This window comes from Cyrtonyx montezumae, unplaced genomic scaffold, assembly GCF_038088225.1.
Source record: "Cyrtonyx montezumae isolate F1298 unplaced genomic scaffold, pur_monq_1.0 scaffold_2, whole genome shotgun sequence".
In the NCBI taxonomy this organism is placed as follows: domain Eukaryota; kingdom Metazoa; phylum Chordata; class Aves; order Galliformes; family Odontophoridae; genus Cyrtonyx; species Cyrtonyx montezumae.
Window position 1 is genome coordinate 24,625,566 of NW_027071936.1, and position 19,955 is coordinate 24,645,520.

The window sequence follows — 19,955 nt, forward strand, 5'->3', positions numbered from 1 at the left end:
CTACTCAGGGCACCATGAGACTTCTGCACTGAGAATACCCCAGCCTCACTGCAAAACCTCAGTTCGAGCAGGAATGAGTTTATATCAACCTGTGGTCCTGTTACCACGAACAAACATGCTCTCATACAAAGGATTTCTCCTCCCCAGATGTACAGCAGGGAAATCCATTCATGGCTCACAACAAATCCTATGTACACGGCTGTGTTTTTCACACAGCTCCAGGCACTCGCGTTCACTGGTGCCTGCTTATAGTTTGTCGCAGGTAAACTGCAACAGAAAAAAAAAAAACAGAGGGCAGTACTTACATAATTTCTTGATGACCACATGATGATGAAACGGTGTTGGTGAAACACCCCTGGCCTGGAGCAGAGTACAGCAGTGGCGCTTGCAGGCTTGCATCATCAATACCTGCACTGCAAGAGATGGTATGCTGAAAAGCACGTAACGGACACAACATTGGTATATGTCATACTGATATTGAAGAGGTCTGTATTTACAACTGGCTGGTGATTTCTGCGTAGTTACACTTAAATAACGACACCTAAAGCCACTCGCCCCTTTCTGCGAGTTTAATAAGCGCAGCCACCCTTTCACATCCCCTAAGACAGCGGGTGAACCACCTCAGGAGCTATCCCCTCGAGGCTCAGTGCCGGACAGAAGCAACTCTCACTTTCCGCGCTGATTCGCTGCGAGTCAGAGCAGCTCCAAAACATCGCCCCGCAGCGCCTCTTCCCGCCTCCTCACCGCGCATGCGCGCTGCGCGCCCCCTCCTCCCGGCGGCCCTCGGCGGAGCGCAGGTGAGCGGCGGCGCGGGGCCTTCACTCATCCCCATCTCTGTCCCCATAACCCCGACCCCACTCGCCCCTCGCTCTGCCCAAGGAGCAGTTCCTCAGGTGGATCCTAGCAGCCCCGGCCCGCCTCAGGGGAGGGGGGAGGTAGTGCGCTGGGAGGCCGTGGCCCTCAGCGGGAAGCGCTGCGCGGTTGGGCCTGGCCCCGGGCCCTGAGACGAGCATGAGGGCGGCGGAAGGGAAAGCGCACCTTCGGCCCTTTACGACCTGCCCTACCCAGGTGTCCTCCTTGTGCTGATGGGTTCCACCTTGCCATCCCTCCTTGGTCAGTTCCTTATTGGTCGGTGGGAAATTGCAATTACAGAGGTCTCATTAAGGCGTGAGCAGGTGGTTTGTCTCTTGGTTCCTGTAGCCCCTTTTTCTGTAATTCTTCTGCGTGGTGTGGTCGTAAAGGGGATGGAATGCAGAGATTTGGAGCGTTTTGTGCCTGTCGTGAAGGCTGCTGGGAGCACAATCAAAGCATGTTTTTCACAGAAAAGTACCACAGTAGCTGAAATCCCACACCTGAGTGCTCACAGGCTGAAACCACACCACACGAGTGTGTGCTGCTCACCACGGAGGTGAAGCTGTGCAAGGTTCAGCAGCCTTCTAGATTTGAAATGTTGGATTGACCTGTAATCCATGCCTGAACTCCCTACCTATGTAAATCTGCCTCGTGTTATTCCGAGATCGTGCCTGTTGTTTGTGTGCAGGTACTGAATAAGCTCACAACTCAAGTACTGCTCCTGGGTTTACAGCTAGAGGCTAAAGGGCTGTCAGCAAACAGTTTGTTGGAAACTGTTTTGCTCTCAGTTTAACTCTTCCTGGGAAGGGCTGGACTAAACACTACTGCAGAGACCATCAGACTTCTATTTTTCAATTGAAATCCTTGGTATGAATCTGCTCTCTTTTCTTACAGATGTGAAGTACCAGAACTATTTCTTTTGCTTAAAGTGTGTATGTCAGCACTTTGCCCTGCTCTTGAGAATTGCATGGATTTGCAGTGGTTTTTTTTTCTTTTCTATTCTATTTTATGGGTATTCCCAAGGTTATCTTGAATAAACAAATTGCCTCTTAAGTAGTTTTTTTATCTGCAAAGCGGGGTCCTTCCTCATTGTGCTGGGGATCATGATGGGATTGGTTTATAGAATCATAAATGCTCTAATAGACCTCTAAGATCACTAAGTCTAACCCGCAACCCATCCCACCGTGCCCTCTAACCTCATCCCTCAGTGCCACACCTTCCCTCTTTTTCAACACCTTCAGAGACAGCATTTGCACCGCCTCCCTGGGCAGCCTGTGCCAGTGCCTAACCACTTTTTCTGCAGAATTATTTCTAAAATAAGATTCTATCTGTGCTTTGCAAAACATCATTTCTGTCCTTCTGTCACGTTGTTTTTTTTTTCCTAGAAATAGCAGCCTTCATTCACTGCCTGTGCCCACATCACTGGTTATAAAAGCAGCTAAAAGCTTTTTCTTGGTGCTACATTGAAGCCTTTCGGACCCGCCGTCGGCTTCATTCAGGTGTTCGTGATCGTTAGGGACTCATCGGTCTGTCCATTTACCTCGGTGCACACCAATGTGGTGGGTGGTAAAATGGCGTTTATTTGTTCGTAACAACAACTTTTATAGTTTACCATAGTTTCGTTTACGCCCCTCAGGCGCTTGCGTAATTACCTCCTTATCTAGGTGCTACAGGCATTATTACCTTATTTGGTTACAATTGGCACTACTCCCTTATCTGGTTACTATTGGCAACCCCTTGAGGGTGGAATTCTTCTGTGATCACCCCCTACATTCCTTGTGAGCAGAATCTTTCCGTGATCACTGCCTACATTTCCCCCTCCCGATGCATTAATTTCCCTACTGTAATCAGAGAGGACTCTACTCGCGTACATCCCGAAATCCCCGCTTTACGCCTATACATGCTATTGTCCTCTCCGGCAAGCCTTAACCCGTTACATCCCGATACGCTAAATAGCCTAGCCTCTACAACCCTATTACGCGTTCCTTTACAAGCTATTCTGCATCTTTCTATACTCTATGTGATAATTGATTGTACGATCAATCATCCGTTGCGCGCAACCTAACAGAATTTGCAAGAAGCAAGGCAAACATACTAGCAGAAGCAACATAATTATAAGTCCCAAAAGCAGACCCTTCAGTAAATGCACAGTCCATCCCCCAATGTCTCCGAACAGTCCACGCAGCCAATCTCCAATTGGGTCCTCTTCCACGCCGATTTTGTTGACGTGTTCCTTCATAAGCTGCAACTTCTTGTGTATGGATTCACTGTGGTCACTAAGATTAAAACAGCACATTCCTGCGATATCCTCACAGCCATGGCCATGAGCCAAAAGCAGGAAGTCAATAGCTGCTCGGTTCTGCAGGACCGCATGCCTAACGCTTGCGACGTCCGTTAATAAATCGCTGAGGAGTGAAGTTGTTAAATTGGCCTGCTTAACGGACCAGCAAGCCAGTCTCTCGATCTCCTTCAAGGCTTGAGCTGTTCCCTGGTCTGTGAGTGGGGTAATCTTCCGTCTGTCTAAAACATATTTGATTATCTCTCCAGGTGTCGTTAGTGTGGAAGGCGCTGCTCTTATAAGCTGTTGAATGTCTGAGTGTGTTTTCTGCCTAAAGCAATCAATAATCACAGGGGCCCGTGCGTCTGATGGGAGATCCGACCCTTCAACCGCTTTTATGAGGTGATTGGCAAAATCCACGAAGGATTCGGATGGGCCCTGTGTAATACTTGCCCAAGGGGCCGTAGGCTCTGCCAAACGAGCGACCTCCCTGAGTGCTTGGAGGGCCGATGCCGTGACAGCAACCAACTCCCCCGGTCTCAAAAGTGCTGCCTGGCCCTCTGGGTTCCCTATCATGCCATCCGCTCTGCCCTTTAAGCGGTCTAAGTTGGTTCGCTCCCCTCGTCCCTGGCCATTAGCAGGGTGCCTGGGATCTCGAGTCGCCGCTGCTACCACCACCTGCAGCTGAGTGTCCCAAGCATCCATCCATAGGGTATATTGGGCAGGATCTAATATAATCCTCATAAGATTTGTGACGTCGTGTGGCAACAATGGGGAGGACATAAGAGCTTCCACCTCTGCCATGGCAATTGGAGACCGCAAACCTTTGGTCCTAACTGTGTCAGCCAATCGCGTTATCGACTTCGGCTCCAGAGGAGTCCAAGCCGATCCCTCAGGTTTAACCACCACAGGCATTGCCACTACGGATGAGCTCTCTGTTGTAAGTTCCTCCCTAATCCTTGCCCAATCAGTTAAGGCCAGCCCAGGGGCTGAGCCAGAGCACCCTGACTCCGCCCTCTGTCCAACCCATCGGGGCGCACCGTCCCGCCCCGCTGATAACATAGCCACACCCTCCTTCTCCGCCCCTCCCAACCCCTCCAAAGAAGGATACAAGCCGCTCCCCACATACGGGGGAGGGGCGGAGGGGACAGAAGCGGCGCAATCGCAATCTGCAACAGCAACGGTCGTTTTTTGTTCGTGCTGCACAGTCGATTCATTCTTCTCCTCCGAGATCTGAGTGGATTTTCCTCCTGTAGAGCAAGTGGGAGAAGCCGCGCCGCCCCCCAAGTCCAACCAAAATTTCGCCTGTCCAGATGTATCCCGTTCCTCCCGGGCTGCTTTAAGCGCTCTCAAGATTAATCCCCAAGTCCTTAACTCCCCCGACTTCCCCAGCACCATCGCTCTCTGGGAGAGCGCTGCTGTAGTGTTATCCCACGAACCCGGGGAATATAAATCTGAGAGAGACGCTAGCAACCCCTCTTTCTGTAAAAACAGTAATAATGCCGCGATCTCCTTCTTAGAAGGAGACGTCTTCCCACAATAAGTCTTACACGCGGACGAAATCACCTTTATGACAGCTTCCATCATCGCCGGACGTCCTCGGTCCCGCGGATCACCACTATCGGGCTCCCCTTCCGATAGTGCCAACTTGGCTTTCACCAAGTTCTGGGTCGCCGGTGGTCAAACACTCTGCTGCAGTCAGAGCACCTCCGACGCACCCAGCTTCCACTCTCCTAAGCCGCAGCCCCCTCTTCTAGGGTCATCGCCTCCTTCCCCAAGGGAGACGGATGAGAGCAGGATTGCCACGCTGCCAGTGGCTGACCACTATTCCCTAACGAATCACGTCGGGGTCACCAGATGAAGCCTTTCGGACCCGCCGTCGGCTTCATTCAGGTGTTCGTGATCGTTAGGGACTCATCGGTCTGTCCATTTACCTCGGTGCACACCAATGTGGTGGGTGGTAAAATGGCGTTTATTTGTTCGTAACAACAACTTTTATAGTTTACCATAGTTTCGTTTACGCCCCTCAGGCGCTTGCGTAATTACCTCCTTATCTAGGTGCTACAGGCATTATTACCTTATTTGGTTACAATTGGCACTACTCCCTTATCTGGTTACTATTGGCAACCCCTTGAGGGTGGAATTCTTCTGTGATCACCCCCTACATTCCTTGTGAGCAGAATCTTTCCGTGATCACTGCCTACACTACATTAAGAAAGCCTTTTACCCACCCATTTCAGTTTTCTGAAATACCTGTGTGACAAATAACACAAAACAGTTACTATACCTGCCAACTTCTGCTACAGAGAACCTCTGAAAGGACCTAGGAATCCCCCAGTAGTGCTGTCTGAGACAGCTTATTTTATAACTTTCTACACCAGAAAGCCCAGTGGTTTCAAACAAGCTAAACCAGTTAGGCATGTGGTATCTATTTTTTTTTTACTTTAATTTTCAGGTGTACTTAATGAGAATTAAACTAAGCATAGGCTTGCAGTGCAGCACGTAGCTTGAACTTTCTCATGTTTTCATGTAATCTTGTGGGCAGCAGCAGCACCATACAATTACCTGCCGAGACTCATCAGGCTCCATCTTAACTAGTTAGTTTTACACATCTGCAAGTGCAAAGTGATTTATATTTATACAAACATATTCTGTTTGTAGTTGAGTCACTTTCCAAAACTCCCTACTCTCAGAGCTACATATTTTGCCTTTACAGAAGGCAAACCTCTAGTCTGCTTCAATTAACAGGCCTTTTCATTTCCCTGTTTAGATGCCTGTCTGTCTCTGCACAGGTAAGAACATGAATTTTGTCTCCCTTGCATGTAAGCAACCAAAATTACATACAGGAGTGTGGGTGAAGCCTGACCCGTGTCTTCAATTCTCCTGGACACTGGGCTTCTTTTTATGTTCCCAACTTCAGTACTGGGACTGATAGACAAGCACTGGATCTACCTGTGTTGCAGAACCCCTCATTTAAACACGCACTTATTGTGGCTATTGCAAACTCCTTTTGTTTCTTGTATCATGGAAGCCTCTTTCTCCTTGAGGCAGAGGAGGATGATCCTCTCCCAAGTCTGTCATGGGGGGAGGATCCTTGTTTCCTTTATTTCATGAGTGATGTTTGTGTCTGCTTGTGGCTGACGTTCCTATCCCGTTTAGCTGTGTAACTGTTTGAGGTACTTTATTTACACTGAATGCAACTGCTCTGTTTTATGCTCACTTCACTTTCAGATGGCTTGGCCCAAATGATTGAACCTAAAGCAGTTCACTTAGAGATGTTCCTCTTAGCAGAACCAAAGCATCTCTTCTGCATGGGGGCTCTGAGCTACAGTCTCTGCTTGTTTGTATATGTGTGGTAGTAAAGAAGGGCTCGAATGGGATCCTTGAATATCAGCTCTGGCCAGGTGCACACTGCCTACACACACGACCAATGTTCTAAATGTTTATAACTCGAGCAGTAAAATTGCTGAGCCAATGTCAGCAAACAGTGGTGAGCTATAAACAGGGAGTCTTTTTGCATCAGGGGTTACTCCTCTATGAAAAGTGCTAAGCAGCTGCCTACAGAGTAACAACTGATGTTGTTTTGTTGAGTCACTTCCTTCAGATTCGGTAGAGCCAATCACGCTGGGCAAATGTGTAGCCAGGCTGTATCCAGGTGAAGCCCTGCACTGCTTGGATGAAAGGAGTGTTACAGCTGGCTGTGACAATACTTCACTTTTGAGAAGAAACCCTCCGTTTGCGTGCAGTGTTCAGCCAGTGCTAACCTCACCTCAAGCAGGTGGCTGCTATCATTGCATTCTGGGTTATCTGAGGGGGATCTGAATAGCTTTTCTGGGCCAGTCAGTTGATTTTGAGTGCGTAATTGACACATTGTGCACACAATCCTAAATGCTTAAGATTCCTAGGAAGAGATGTTTAAACTAGTGAACTTCTACATTACTCAGGAGTTGAAAAATACCACTTTCTTATGCTATCCCTTTAAGGCTGTGCAATGACAAAACAATTTATTATTCCAGTTCAGGATAGGAGGAGAAGTGGGTTTGGAGTTGAAGTACACCGACCTTCACAACATCCTTGAGACCTTCAGATTTCTCTTTACTATCCTGATTAAAGGACTACTAAAACTCATTTCTGTTCTGTTTAAAGTATAACAACAATAAATGCTGAGAGCCAGGCATTTAAATCAGTCCAGACTGATTAGTTTCTGCAAATTAAACATCTCTCATTGTGCCAGGGTCCCGACAGACCGCAAATATCCGACCTTAATGTTGTGTATTACATCTCATCAGATTACTTCTGAGCTTAACTCTATAAGTGCACCATTTTTATATGACAGGCTCTTTACAGAATTATGGCATTGGTCACTGACTTACTTTAAACCTCTGGTCATAAACATTGCTTGATTTCTGAAATAAATGATAGGAACAATGACAGTGGTATTTCTCAAGTCTGATGCAACTTGGTAGCTCTTAATTATCAGCAGCCAGCTGGATATCTACAGAGGCCTCCGTCTCCTACAAAGGTGTAGCTGTCTTGTGATCTCAGCTGGTATTTTCCACAGATGATGATGGTTTGTTTGAAGACTCAAAGTGTGAGATGCTATAATTAAGACAAGTGGAGGAGGATTTATGGGTAGAATATCTAAGTGACTTGGGAAGCAAGAAATGTTGCAGAAACAAAACGTCCCTGAATTGGTGATGTGGGGGAAGAACAGAACTCTTACCTAGGATATTAATATCTGTCACAAAGTCTTATCACAGTGAAGCCACAGCGTATTTTACACATTGCTTGGTGTCTTAATTATAAATTCAGACTTTTTAAAGCTGTTAGTTAACTTCAGTACGTTGAAGAAACTTCTTTTTACATGAGGAGTGACTTACTGTCATGTGCCCATATACTTGATACTGCCGTGATGTATACAGAGAGTTCCCTGGTACGTGTGACTCCTGTGACTGTGATCTCTGGTGTGAGCAGACCAAAGCCTCTGGTTTCTGCTGCTGCAGAACCACTACTAAATGTATCAGTCCACATCTGTGCTCTTTTCATACAGATGATAGCTCAGACCATCTCCAGCACCTTCATTTATATGAGCATCCTATAAGGATGAAAAACGTGGTTTACAATCAGTTATGTTTGGCTTTTGAGCTACTGTTAGATTTATTATATTAAAAACAAACAAACAAAAAGTGAACCCAGCACTATTGATTTAACTTAGGAATTGTGGGTTTTGTGTTGGTGTTTACAGTGGCATGTCCAGAATACATAAATCTTACACCACCAACCACTTTTACAAAGAGCCACATGTGTGCAGTCAATTAAAACACGCAGTTAAATTTAGCACATTATAGCCAAGTGAAACAACCTTATGACTTAAGAGCTGCAAACAATTGTTCAGTCATCACTGGCATCTCTATTTGCAAGCAGCATTTCTACTCAGCTGTAAAAGTACTGTTGTTTGCTCTGTCTTACTTCTGAATAACACATGATATTCTTCAAAACCCTTGTACAGTATTCCAACTTCTTTTTCTGGATATCTTTTACAGGAAGGATGCTTTGCTTATAGCAGGATCAGTAAATATTCTGAGAACGTTGCATCTCACTGTAACCCACCTGACCGATTGCAGCCAACAGCACTGTGACTACACAGGATGTGGAGCTGTCAGCAACACTGAGGTAGAGACATACGATCATCTGGAGTCACTTCCTGCTCTTTCTGATGCATGAGGAATTGTAAATATACGGATACTTGAACATTATTTCAGAAGAATAGAGTTTCTGCACCCACCCACGTGACTTACGTCTTTATTTTGAAAGCTTTTGAAAGTCAACTTCCTCCAGTGCCGGTGCCCAGGAGCAGATATCCGTGAAGTAAAGCAAGGATCATTTCTTAGAATGCACAGTAAGTTAACCAGCAAACACCAAAACCAAAGCTATCCCAATATACGAGAGGAACACACTACTCAATACTCAGCCTAAACCTTATTGGCTTAATGGGATGCAAATTGTCATGGGTGTAAAGTTTCAGCTTTGTGTGTCTAATGTGCTATCAAGCTGGAGAACTACGTGCTCTTTCCTACTGTTTGAGTTTTATCTACAGATAAAAAGATGGACTTCAGACTTAATGAAACTGAAGGTCACAGCATCGGTAGGAGTAAAAGATGTGTGTGACAGAAGCCAAAATAAACCTTCTCTCCATTGTCTGTGGTATCCCAGATGTGTTTTTCAATCCTGGAAAGTTGTGATAGCAGAACAATCATGATTCCTTTCGTCAGAACTGTATAAAACATAGACACCGAAATCTTCTTCAGCTAAGATAGGCAGACAGAGTTTAAAATAAAAGCTAGCAAACAGTGACAGACTTTTGCTGGATGCTCATTTTCATGCTTCAAACATCAGACCTTGGGTTAAAATTAAGTAAAAAGAAATCATTTTCATTCTAGGATTTTTCCTTCAAAGTAAATTCCTTTACTCTTTAGTTCTCAGTGAAACAGTGCAAGAGGAGCTTCATTCTTACATGTCGCTTACATTTGAATAAATACAGATAACGTTTTGGGATTGCTCTAGCTGTTGAAATTGAGGAAAACTGAGTAGTATGTACAGACATACCTGTCAGGGTAAAACCAGCACTCTGTCTTTGGCAGCAGTGAGGAGAGATGAGAGAAGCACATCTACCTGTTGTCCATGACCCTTCTGCTCCTCTGCCATCCACAGCTGTTAGATCAGGAATGGCAGACGGCACATCACTTTTCTTCTTCATCTCTTTTTTCAACAGGTGTGGGGAACAAGTTCATAAACAAGGGGTTTTCCTAAAGGTACCTGCATATGACTTGCTTGTGGGTCTCTTTTCCCCTCTTCCTCTTCCCACTCACCCACAAGTAAGACCACAGATAGCATTTTTAGCATGCAATCTGATGGTAGATACTGACAGTACCTAATACCTCATCTGATCTTTTTTTCATGTACGTTTGTTTTTTGTTGTTTTTTTTTTTTTAAATAGGAAGATGAAAAGAACTTAGCTACGTTTTGGGACTGACTCCTGATGGGCTGGATTTTCTCTTGGTGGGAATATTTGACAGTTCGTGCTACAAAAAACAAAACAATCAATGGCTTCAGAATCCATAATCCCAGAGCAGGCAAAGCAACATCCAATGAAGGGAAGAAGGCAGCCAGAGCAGCAGCAGACTCCGTCTTCCAGCGGTGACGGTGAAGATGACATCTTTGTATTTGAAGCAAATGAGGCTTGGAAGGATTTCCACAGCTCTCTTCTTCACTTCTTTGAGGCTGGAGAGCTCTGCGACGTTACACTGAAGGTGACAGAGTCCACCCACATCCATTGTGTTTAACAGTCTGAAGATTAAGCTATAAATAAGTGTTGGAGATGGCTGTGAATTTGGGCAGGGGGATGGAAGCGACTGAATCCCTGTTTGAGCCGAGGCATTTCTAGATAAGCTCTTAGATTTTTTGTAATTTACAAAGGCCACAACTAAAACGTAAACAGTTAAGATACTCACCTCACCCATTTTGCCCTCTAAGCAAGTTCCCTTGATTGATTTGTTTATTACCATGTCATTTCTGCGTGCTTCCACCTCCTTGCAGCCTGTCTGTTAACATACTTTGATCCCAAATTCTATCCATAGTTTTGCATTCTGTGTTTCTGTGCTAGATCTTTCCTGACAAAGAGGGTTTCTGTTACAAATTTAACTTCCAGAATTCTCCTCTGAAATAAAAATTCCCCAGACAATCATGTTGTTCTACAACTGATAAAAGAGGAAACGAAGAGGAGGAAAACCTACAGCTTTGTGATTCTTGCACAGCGTTGTTTTATATGCATTCTATTCAGCACAGCTTTATATTACTTATGTCCTGATGACAGGAAGTTTCTAACTACCATTTGCAGCTGTGGTTGCCAGCACCTACAGACATTAAGCATTGCTTAATTAAATACTGCTTCCTTCTGCTATGTCCTTGTCCTACTCTGGTGGCCAAGTTACAGCTGAAATCTGCTTGGGATGTGCTGATCTAATGTCAGCAGGATGAGGCAGATGGAGTTCATTTGTTTCAGCAAAATACAGGTGTTCAGAGTATGTAATGCCCAGAAGTTGACATTTGCAGCTTAGCTGTCCTTTTATAGCTGGATGAAAACTTACTGAAGCCAATGTTTCAGTAAAATGGTTTTTTTTTTATTTTCCTTCTTCTCAGGTTGGTACAAAGCTCATATCCTGCCACAAACTGGTGCTGGCGTGTGTTATACCTTACTTCAGAGCCATGTTTCTTTCAGAAATGGCTGAAGCCAAGCAGACATTGATTGAGATCAAGGACTTCGACGGTGATGCGATAGAAGACCTCGTGAAGTTTGTGTATTCCTCCCGGCTGACGCTGACCGTGGATAACGTCCAGCCGCTCCTATACGCTGCCTGCATTCTCCAGGTGGAACTGGTAGCCAAGGCGTGCTGTGAATACATGAAGCTGCACTTCCATCCCTCCAACTGCCTGGCGGTCAGGTCATTCGCAGAGAGCCACAACCGCATTGACCTGATGGACATGGCTGATCAGTACGCTTGTGAACATTTTACTGAGGTGGTGGAATGTGAAGACTTTGTGAACGTCTCACCTCAGCACCTCCACAAACTGTTGTCATCCAGTGACCTGAACATTGAAAATGAAAAGCAGGTTTACAATGCTGCTATCAAGTGGCTGCTAGCCAATCCACAGCATCATGCCACGTGGCTGGATGAAATTCTTGCACAGGTAGGGCAGGCATCACTGATTTGGTTCTGTGTCAGCTGCTTTTACTTACTTAGGTAGATTTTAAGAAGAAAAATGTTGTTAGCAGTTGGTGCTTCATCTTGTATTTGCAGTCATGTGTTGACAAATGCAAGCAGGTTAGGCCTTGGAAATATGAAGAGCGAGTTACGTTACTTGTACTCACTGTGAGGTCATCAGCAGAGGAGGGAAGGGGAATCAAAAATTCTGTGCCACAGCATAGCATCCTTAGGTTTACATGTAGGGAGGTGGAGAACATAGAGTCATCACTTCATGTAGCTCAATGCTACTACAGCCTAAATCTAATTTCCCTTGCTGGTAAGTGCTATTACTTGGAAAGGAGAACAGAACTGGTATAGGGGTATAGTTACATGGCTAGGGAGGCAATGCTGTAATGGAGATAAGTCACCAACTGATGCTACTTCTAGACTGTCTGTATACATGAATAACAAAAGGCCAAGATTTTGCAGGCCTTTTAAAGTTGGAGTAGCACTGCTGATTACCTGTAGGCTCAGAAAGAAGCGTGCAGTTTAATCCTCTAGGCTCGTCAGGTGCTCACTGCTTCTGAGAGAAACCTGTAACAGCATCACATGGTCACTTGGATGAACACCCAGACTTCCTGTCAAAACATGGACGTTTCATTAAGCCGTTTCATTTCATGGACGTTTCATTTCCCTCTAAAAGATCACAACTGTTTAAATTTTTTTCAGTTGCATCTAGACTATCATAAGGCTTTTGGTACAAAAAACCTTCTTAAATATTCAGGCAATGTAATTGGAGAGTTGGATGCAGTTGATTTTTAGAATGCAGTTATGTTAGCAGATTAATAGCTTTATTCATGAAAACCAGAGTCTGGAGCAAAGCACCAAAGAAGTAAAACCCTTCCTGTAAGTAAGGGTTGTTCAGCAAGATATGTAGAACCTAGAGTTGAATATGACATTACTGCTAGCAGAAAACAGGACTGGGCTTCCTCACAGTTAATATTACAACATAGTCACTCTTAGGGGTTTTACTGTTGTCAGAAGGTTCTGAATTTTCATCAGCCTGGAGTTCTTACTGCATCGTTAACCTCCTGAGTCTATTAGCAGGGCAGTGGCAGTGCTTTGAGTCAACCTAAAATAAACCAGTACTAAAATAAATGAAGAAACAGGATAGAATCCAAGTGATTTAGGAAGAATTGCAAGGGACCAACACTTGTGTAACAGCACTGTTCTGCTTCTATGAGAAGCTCCTGAGATGCTGGGTTTGTCCTTCACCATGCTGAGCTAACTGGGAGCTTATCAAAAGCAAGACACTGCTCTGCTATTAGTTTGCCCCTGTTCATACCTGTCCCACTCGCTGGCCTTCCTTTTGACCCTCTACTCCTATTGTCCTTCCTGTTCCTCAGAATATAAATATTTTCCTCAGAAGGACAAACAAAAGATTTGCAGAAAGGAATTCCCACAGGGGGGGACATTTCAAGGTGGTTTGGAGAGGCTCCCTTCTGCTCTATCCCTGGGATCACTCCAGGCAGTGGCTGCTGGTAGTAATGTCACCCAGGCAGCTTCTCCATCGAGCCTGACCACCAGCTCTTTTGAAGAAGGACAGGAAGGATCTGGGGAAAGAAACACCGTGGTAACAAGGGCCGTTAGGAAAACTGAAGTCTCTGTGCAGTAATAATCTTGCAGTATCGACATCTGCCAGAACAGTTACAACCTTGCAGTTTTCTCTCCTTTATATCACTGTGTCATCACACTATTTTCATATTAATCTTCTTAATAGTTTTGAACCTCCTCCTGTTGTTATATTCCAACGTGAACCTGATGCCAAGACTTTTGTAGTCTTGTTTGAAAAGACTGTACTGCCCCGTAGTCCTCTCTGTCAGCCAGCCTGCCCTCTGCTCCCTCCGACCTTGGCGCTTAGCTGTAACTGGTGGTTTCATTTTATCCTGACATCTGTCAAGCTCATCCTGGAGAAGAGTATTCCTGGGCCAGCAGTACCTCCTTAACAGATACTTAGTTCACACTGACAGAGTTTCCATTCTGACTTGGCATTACCTGACTAATGTGAAACATACTATCCCAGTAGAACTGCAGACCCTACTGTTACTGGCTCGGGAAGGAGCACCCTGTGATGCTCGTGTGCCACAGTATGGGCAGCTGCCCTTCTCCTTCCTCCACTGCAAATGCATTTGCCTACAATGGCAAATGGTTGTGGCAAGTAATTGTCACCAAAAATAACTGTATCAGGAAAAAAAACCACAAGAGCTGCTCTTCTCACTGAAGAGTGTGGGGCTGACAGTTGGCTTGGAAGTTGCAGTCCGTTACGTGTACGTCACTGTAAATGGTCAGTTCAGTTTAGCCAGTTACTCCAACTGTGTTCATTTCTGTCAGGTACGACTGCCTCTCTTGCCCATTTGCTTCTTTATGGGTGTTGTGGCAAAGGAAGAGATTGTCAAGCAGAATCTAAAATGTAGGGATTTGCTGGATGAAGCAAGAAACTACCACCTTCACCTGAGCAGCAGGGCAGTGCCAGACTTTGAATACTCCATTCGCACAACACCCAGGAAGCAGACTGCTGGTAATTAAATGTGTGTCTGATTATCCAGTATGGAGCGGTGTGAAGAAAAGGCAGTGCATCTGCATAGGGCTAGACAGGAAGCAGATGTTAATGTGTAACTGGGAAAGCCATTGTCTACCTCTGGTGATTAGGTTATGGGCTGCATTTTCTTAACAGAATTTTGGCAGTTTCTTTGTTTAGAGCAGCATTTAATCTGATTGGCTAGAGCTGTTAAGGGTATTATGCACAGGCAGAAAGCTGTACAGAAACCAGTGGACATATACTTTTTGGTGCCAGACGGTTGAGCTAGCTGTTAAACTCTGCTTAACCAACACCAAAAGCAAGTGATGCATGTTAGACTGCAAATTCTAATTTTTATATTCAGTTAAGATGTAGCAATCAATCAGGTTCTCTTCCTAGGAAAATAAGTTAAAAAGCCTCTTTAAAATATGCTTTTACAAGAGAGCAGGCAGCTGATTGCCCTAAAAGCATGCCAAACAAAGGCTACAATCCATCATCGCGTATACAGGGCAATTACTTTACCCCTTGAAGTGAAATATGGCTTCTCCTGAAGTACGTAGTTTACCGTCTACTCCACTGTAGAGTTTTATCCCTGTTTTCTCTGCTGGCTCTCTGGAAACCTGCTTGGTCTCTTCCAGGTGTGCTGTTCTGTGTTGGTGGCAGAGGAGGATCCGGAGACCCATTTCGCAGCATTGAGTGTTACTCTATAAATAAGAACAGCTGGTTCTTTGGCCCTGAAATGAACAGCAGGAGAAGACACGTGGGTGTAATCTCTGTGGGAGGTCAGTAACCCTACTCAAGCAACCTTGTTCAAAAGAGTTGCACGGCTCATCAGTGGATTATTCTTTGTTTTCATAAAGCTTCTTCCCCATGAAGGGGCTGTTGCTTCTAGAAACAAAATCTTAGAGCACGCTTAATGAAAAGCCATTACTGCCAACTGTATGTAACCTGGTGCCTTAAGTGATTTAACCTTTTTCAGACCATTCCTAAAGAAATGGAGTTGCACAGCAGAGTAACCCGAAATTTCCTAGTACACATACAAGCTTCCTTCATACTTAAATCCATACAAAATAGTCACTAAGACTGCGAGGGCAAACCAACCTATATTTCTGAGTCCACAACTTCTGCCAGGCCTGGGCAGCTTAGCACCCCTTTGTCCATGGTAGCCCCTGTGTCACTGCAGCAGAGTGGAAATATTTCTCTATAAAAATTGTGGAGAGGCTGAGGTAAACATCTGAAATCAACCTGGCCTGCTCTGCTTGAGTTATGGGAAGATTCCCCATTGATGTATCTCAAGATCTGTGTAAAATCCGTGATAAAACAGATCTCTGGTACTTCTATATGCTCTAATCAACAAAGTCCATCCTTAATAAAATCCCGATACTGAAAACCTTTAAAAACATGAAGCTGTGTTTGGGCTTCGTGTTATGCCCCACACATGTAAATGAAAACTGGAATGTTGCCAAGCAACCTCTGGATCCAAATACACATATGGCTTTCAGGTAAAGTCTATGCAGTGGGTGGACATGATGGAAACGAACATTTAGGAAGCATGGAAGTGTTTGATCCTGTCACCAACAAGTGGATGATTAAGGCATCAATGAACACAAAGAGGTATGTGTCCTTGTTGTTACACACAAAGAATTGTGTGTAACATACTAAGTATTTCAGGGCAGAACTACAAAATCCCCCCAGCTGCTAACGTGGGTTATGCTTTTTTGCTTTCTAATGCCACCCTTATCTTTTTTTGTTTGTTTTCTTCTTTTGGGGGGAGTGGGCTGGCTTCAGAAATGGAGAGGAGTACTTCCATTGCAGCTGTGCTTATGCTCTGATAACAGATAAAGGTTCTGAATGGTTAAGTGTTTTTGTGGTATTTTATCTCTTCTAAATGATGATACTGCAACCAGCACACGTGTAGTAAAATGCTTCAAGGCCAGGGAACCTCTTCCTTCTGGCAAAGGTCAGTTCTGGATTTCTGTGACTTTTCTTACCCAGGAAGCTGGGCAGAGCCTTGCCCACACCCCACCTCTCCTGAAAAAGGAAGTGGTGCCTGAACACTTTCTGGAGAGAAAACTGCCACCACTGATGGTGACTGTATGTTACTTTATGCTCTGTGTGGTAACACAATGTTCTCAATAACTTCTCCAATGGCGGACATCTCATTTCACCATACTGACTGCACACTTGAGTGTACAGCCAGTAGATTTCACAAAAAAAAAAAACCCCAAAACACCTATTTCAACATACACTTAATAAAAAGCAGAATTCAGTCATCCAGTGTCAAGCACAGGTTTGTCTTTCAGTCTGTATCACTTATCGCCCTCAGAAATCTAATTCCCAAGCCATAGCAGGAGCTGTACCAACAAAGCTAAAACCTGCAGACACACCAAATAAGATCAGAGATGGAGGATTCAGTACCAAGTAACAGTCCAGTAACTGAGAAAACCTTAAATAGCACAACACTTGAACAGAAGGCTTGGACCTTTGATACCATGCAGTTAAAACAGTATATTCTGTGCCCTCCTGCCTTTTTCCCTCCTTTCTTTTTCAAACCAGAGCTCCATCTTTTTGCAGTCTGAAAATATGTTCGTGGATGACAGTGACATGCAGGTGAAGCTGAGGTGAAGATAAAACACAAATGGGATACTGCAAACACACTAAAGGCTTTCTGGATAGTGCTGCAACACTGACATTGGTGTGCAGAGGGTTGGTCACGCTGAGGGATCATTACTACAAACTCATTACTTCATTACTTTTTTCCCATATTTTGAAAGTCTTACCAGTCAGTTGAGGTTGCACCTGATGTCTTTTCCATCCCCTTTAATACACTGAAGTACTGATCCTGTGGTTTTCTTAGGAGAGGAATAGCTCTTGCTTCCCTCGGGGGCCCCATTTATGCAATAGGAGGTCTTGATGACAACACGTGCTTCAGTGATGTGGAAAGATATGACATCGAGTCCGATCGATGGAGCGCAATAGCCCCCATGAACACACCCCGGGGGGGAGTCGGCTCCGTAGCCCTCATGGTGAGTTTATTTCCTCCCAGCTCAGGGTCAGGATCTGGCCTCTGGGGCTGCTTTTCAAATATTACCTAAGCTTTCTAAACAGCCTTTCCCCGTACAACTCTTGCAGAGCCATGTCTACGCTGTGGGTGGCAATGACGGCATAGCATCTCTTTCCAGCGTGGAGAAGTACGACCCCCATTTGGACAAGTGGATGGAAGTGAAAGAGATGGGCCAGCGAAGGGCTGGCAACGGCGTCAGCGAGCTCCACGGTTGTCTGTACGTTGTCGGTGAGTAGGCCAGACCCGAGCTCCTGTGCAGAAGAAAGCACAACAAGGGCATGCGTGACCAAAGGAGTGGTAGCCAGGAAATAAGTTTCGCTGGCCCACAAGGATTTGCTTCCTACTTAGGTTTTCAGTGGTGGTTTGTTCTGAAAGCACTGTGTGAGCTTGGCAGCAGAGAGAGCTGTTGGATTAATTTTAAGACAGCTCTAAGATCTAGATCTAGATCACCACATGCCAAAAAAAACCCAAAATGCAAATCTTGGCTATCAGCACCACTGGAAGTGGCCAAATATCAGCACGCAGTGACTTTTTGCAGGTGGCTTCGATGACAACTCTCCACTGAGCTCCGTGGAGCGCTTCGACCCACGCAGCGACAAATGGGAGTACGTCGCAGAGCTTACAACCCCAAGGGGGGGAGTTGGCATTGCAACGCTGATGGGGAGAATTTTTGCAGTTGGAGGTCACAACGGCAACGCGTACCTGAATACGGTGGAAGCATTTGATCCCATAGTTAACAGGTAATTTTCTTACTCTATTTCACCTAAGAAAGCAGTCATATCTGCCTATGTGGAGCAGAGCGTAACAGTGTACAGTAACTGAGTCATACTCACGTGAGCGATGTGGCAGTGCTGCTCATGTCACTACGTTCTTCTTGAAATACTGAAGCACATCTTCCTCCCCCTTCCTCCTCCTGCCCATCCCTCGTCCTCTTACCTTCACTCAGTGAGAATCTACGTTCCCCTGCTGGTTCCAAACCGACTTTGCACTAAGCTTACTGGAGAAATAATGAGAAAAAAAATGAACAAAGTATATTTTCACGCAGTTAATAACTAGGTTCTATAATAGAATTTCAGAACCTGGAACTAAATACTTCAGGTTGCTAAGAGAGGACACAAACTCACTTGCCTTCTCCTTTGCCCTGTTCTCCAGGTGGGAGCTGGTTGGCTCTGTGTCGCACTGCAGGGCTGGGGCAGGCGTTGCTGTGTGTGCCTGCCTCAGCAGCCAGATCCACGATGTAGGCCAAGGATCCAGTAACGTAGTTGACTGCATGTGAGCTCAGCTGCCTCCTTCAGATTCCAGGGGAACAATCATGCAGAAACACTGCAGAGCTTTTATATACGGTGGTTTGTGTGGTAGGTTAAGAAACACAGTGTGTTTTCCTCATGGACATATACCTTCTGTGACTGTCAAGCTTTTGGTGGCTTTGTGACAATAGCAATATAGAGAAGCCTGTGAAAACACAGGACAGCAGCGTGACCGACAGGAGAAAACCCGCTGAGAGCTGTAATCATCCCATCTTTGAGACGTGAAGTTACAGAGGCATTTGAGGCAGCTGTTGCAGGGACTCAATGAACTGCAAACCAGGCACGGACACAGCCTCACCCGACAGCCCTGCTGTGTGTTTCCTGAGGGACTGGAGTGCCGTTCATTAACATAACTAATTTATTATCAGGAATGCAGTCTTAAAACATTTCCTAATCATGGAAGAGCTTTGAGACAGAGCTTTTCAGGTTTTAGAAGGTATCTACACACCTGTTTCTTCCTGAGCTAACTGGAGTACAGATGTTAGCTGCCCACCTGCCGTGGAGATGGCAGCTCTGAGCCTGGACCTGCCCCTCAGAGTGCTTCCTCAGCCCCACACACTTGTTAGAAAGCTGAGAAGACTCTCAAAGCCTGAGCGCAGTGACGGGAATGCTGACATTCTTTTATCCTCAATAAAATCTGTATTCATGAATCCCTCTAAAAGGCTCTGTCTGTGGAGAGATCAGTCCTGAAGGCTGTGGTCTCTGAATCTCCTTTGTCACAGGAAAGGGACACGCACAGCAGAATGTGCAGTGTTCTGTTAAGAGCTCTAAGTGCAAGTCTATCTGACAAGCCCAGTTTCAGTAACCAGTAACAAATCTGGGGCAACAGATTTGAGGTCCTAGGTCCTTAGGAATATTCAGTCAAAAAAAAAAAAAAAAATCACTCCTCAAAACAGGTCCTGCAGTTCATGCTTTCACAAACCAAAGCGAATCAGCAGCAGGAAGAATTAGGAAAAAAAAAAAAAAAAAATCAATACTTAGATCAAGGACCAAAACAGGAACTCGAAAGTGCTCTGTGCAAAGGCAACTTGTTTCGCAGTCACAAACCCTGACTGCAAGGTCAAGCCTGGCTAGAAAGAGCTCAGCATCCTGTCCTTGCCCAACCACGCACAGAGCAGGGACTGACTGTCAT

At 45.2% G+C, this 19,955-nt stretch overlaps 1 protein-coding gene and 1 long non-coding RNA gene across 3 annotated transcripts; one reads left to right on the forward strand and one right to left on the reverse strand.

The window, feature by feature from the left end:
• The first annotated feature begins 764 nt into the window (after window positions 1-764).
• Window positions 765-19,469, forward strand: KLHL8 (kelch like family member 8). 2 transcript variants are annotated; one of them, XM_065736630.1, is made up of 11 exons: window positions 765-797; window positions 8,674-9,029; window positions 10,128-10,440; window positions 11,330-11,878; window positions 14,266-14,452; window positions 15,091-15,234; window positions 15,955-16,066; window positions 17,310-17,478; window positions 17,585-17,744; window positions 18,055-18,256; window positions 18,669-19,469. In XM_065736630.1, the coding sequence occupies exons 3-11, from the start codon at window positions 10,234-10,236 to the stop codon at window positions 18,790-18,792; spliced, it is 1,854 nt and encodes a 617-aa protein (XP_065592702.1). In that variant the 5' UTR covers window positions 765-797; window positions 8,674-9,029; window positions 10,128-10,233; the 3' UTR covers window positions 18,793-19,469. The 2 variants fall into 2 exon arrangements, with proteins under 2 accessions (XP_065592702.1, XP_065592703.1); XM_065736631.1 differs by lacking the exons at window positions 765-797; window positions 8,674-9,029 and having other exon boundaries at window positions 10,370-10,440; window positions 11,409-11,878.
• LOC136048805 (uncharacterized) lies at window positions 11,711-12,502 on the reverse strand. Its single transcript, XR_010622227.1, has 3 exons — window positions 12,397-12,502; window positions 11,928-12,019; window positions 11,711-11,776 (listed from the first exon to the last, which is right to left on the reverse strand). It is a non-coding gene; the product is annotated as an uncharacterized LOC136048805 (long non-coding RNA).
• Window positions 19,470-19,955: the final 486 nt, after the last annotated feature.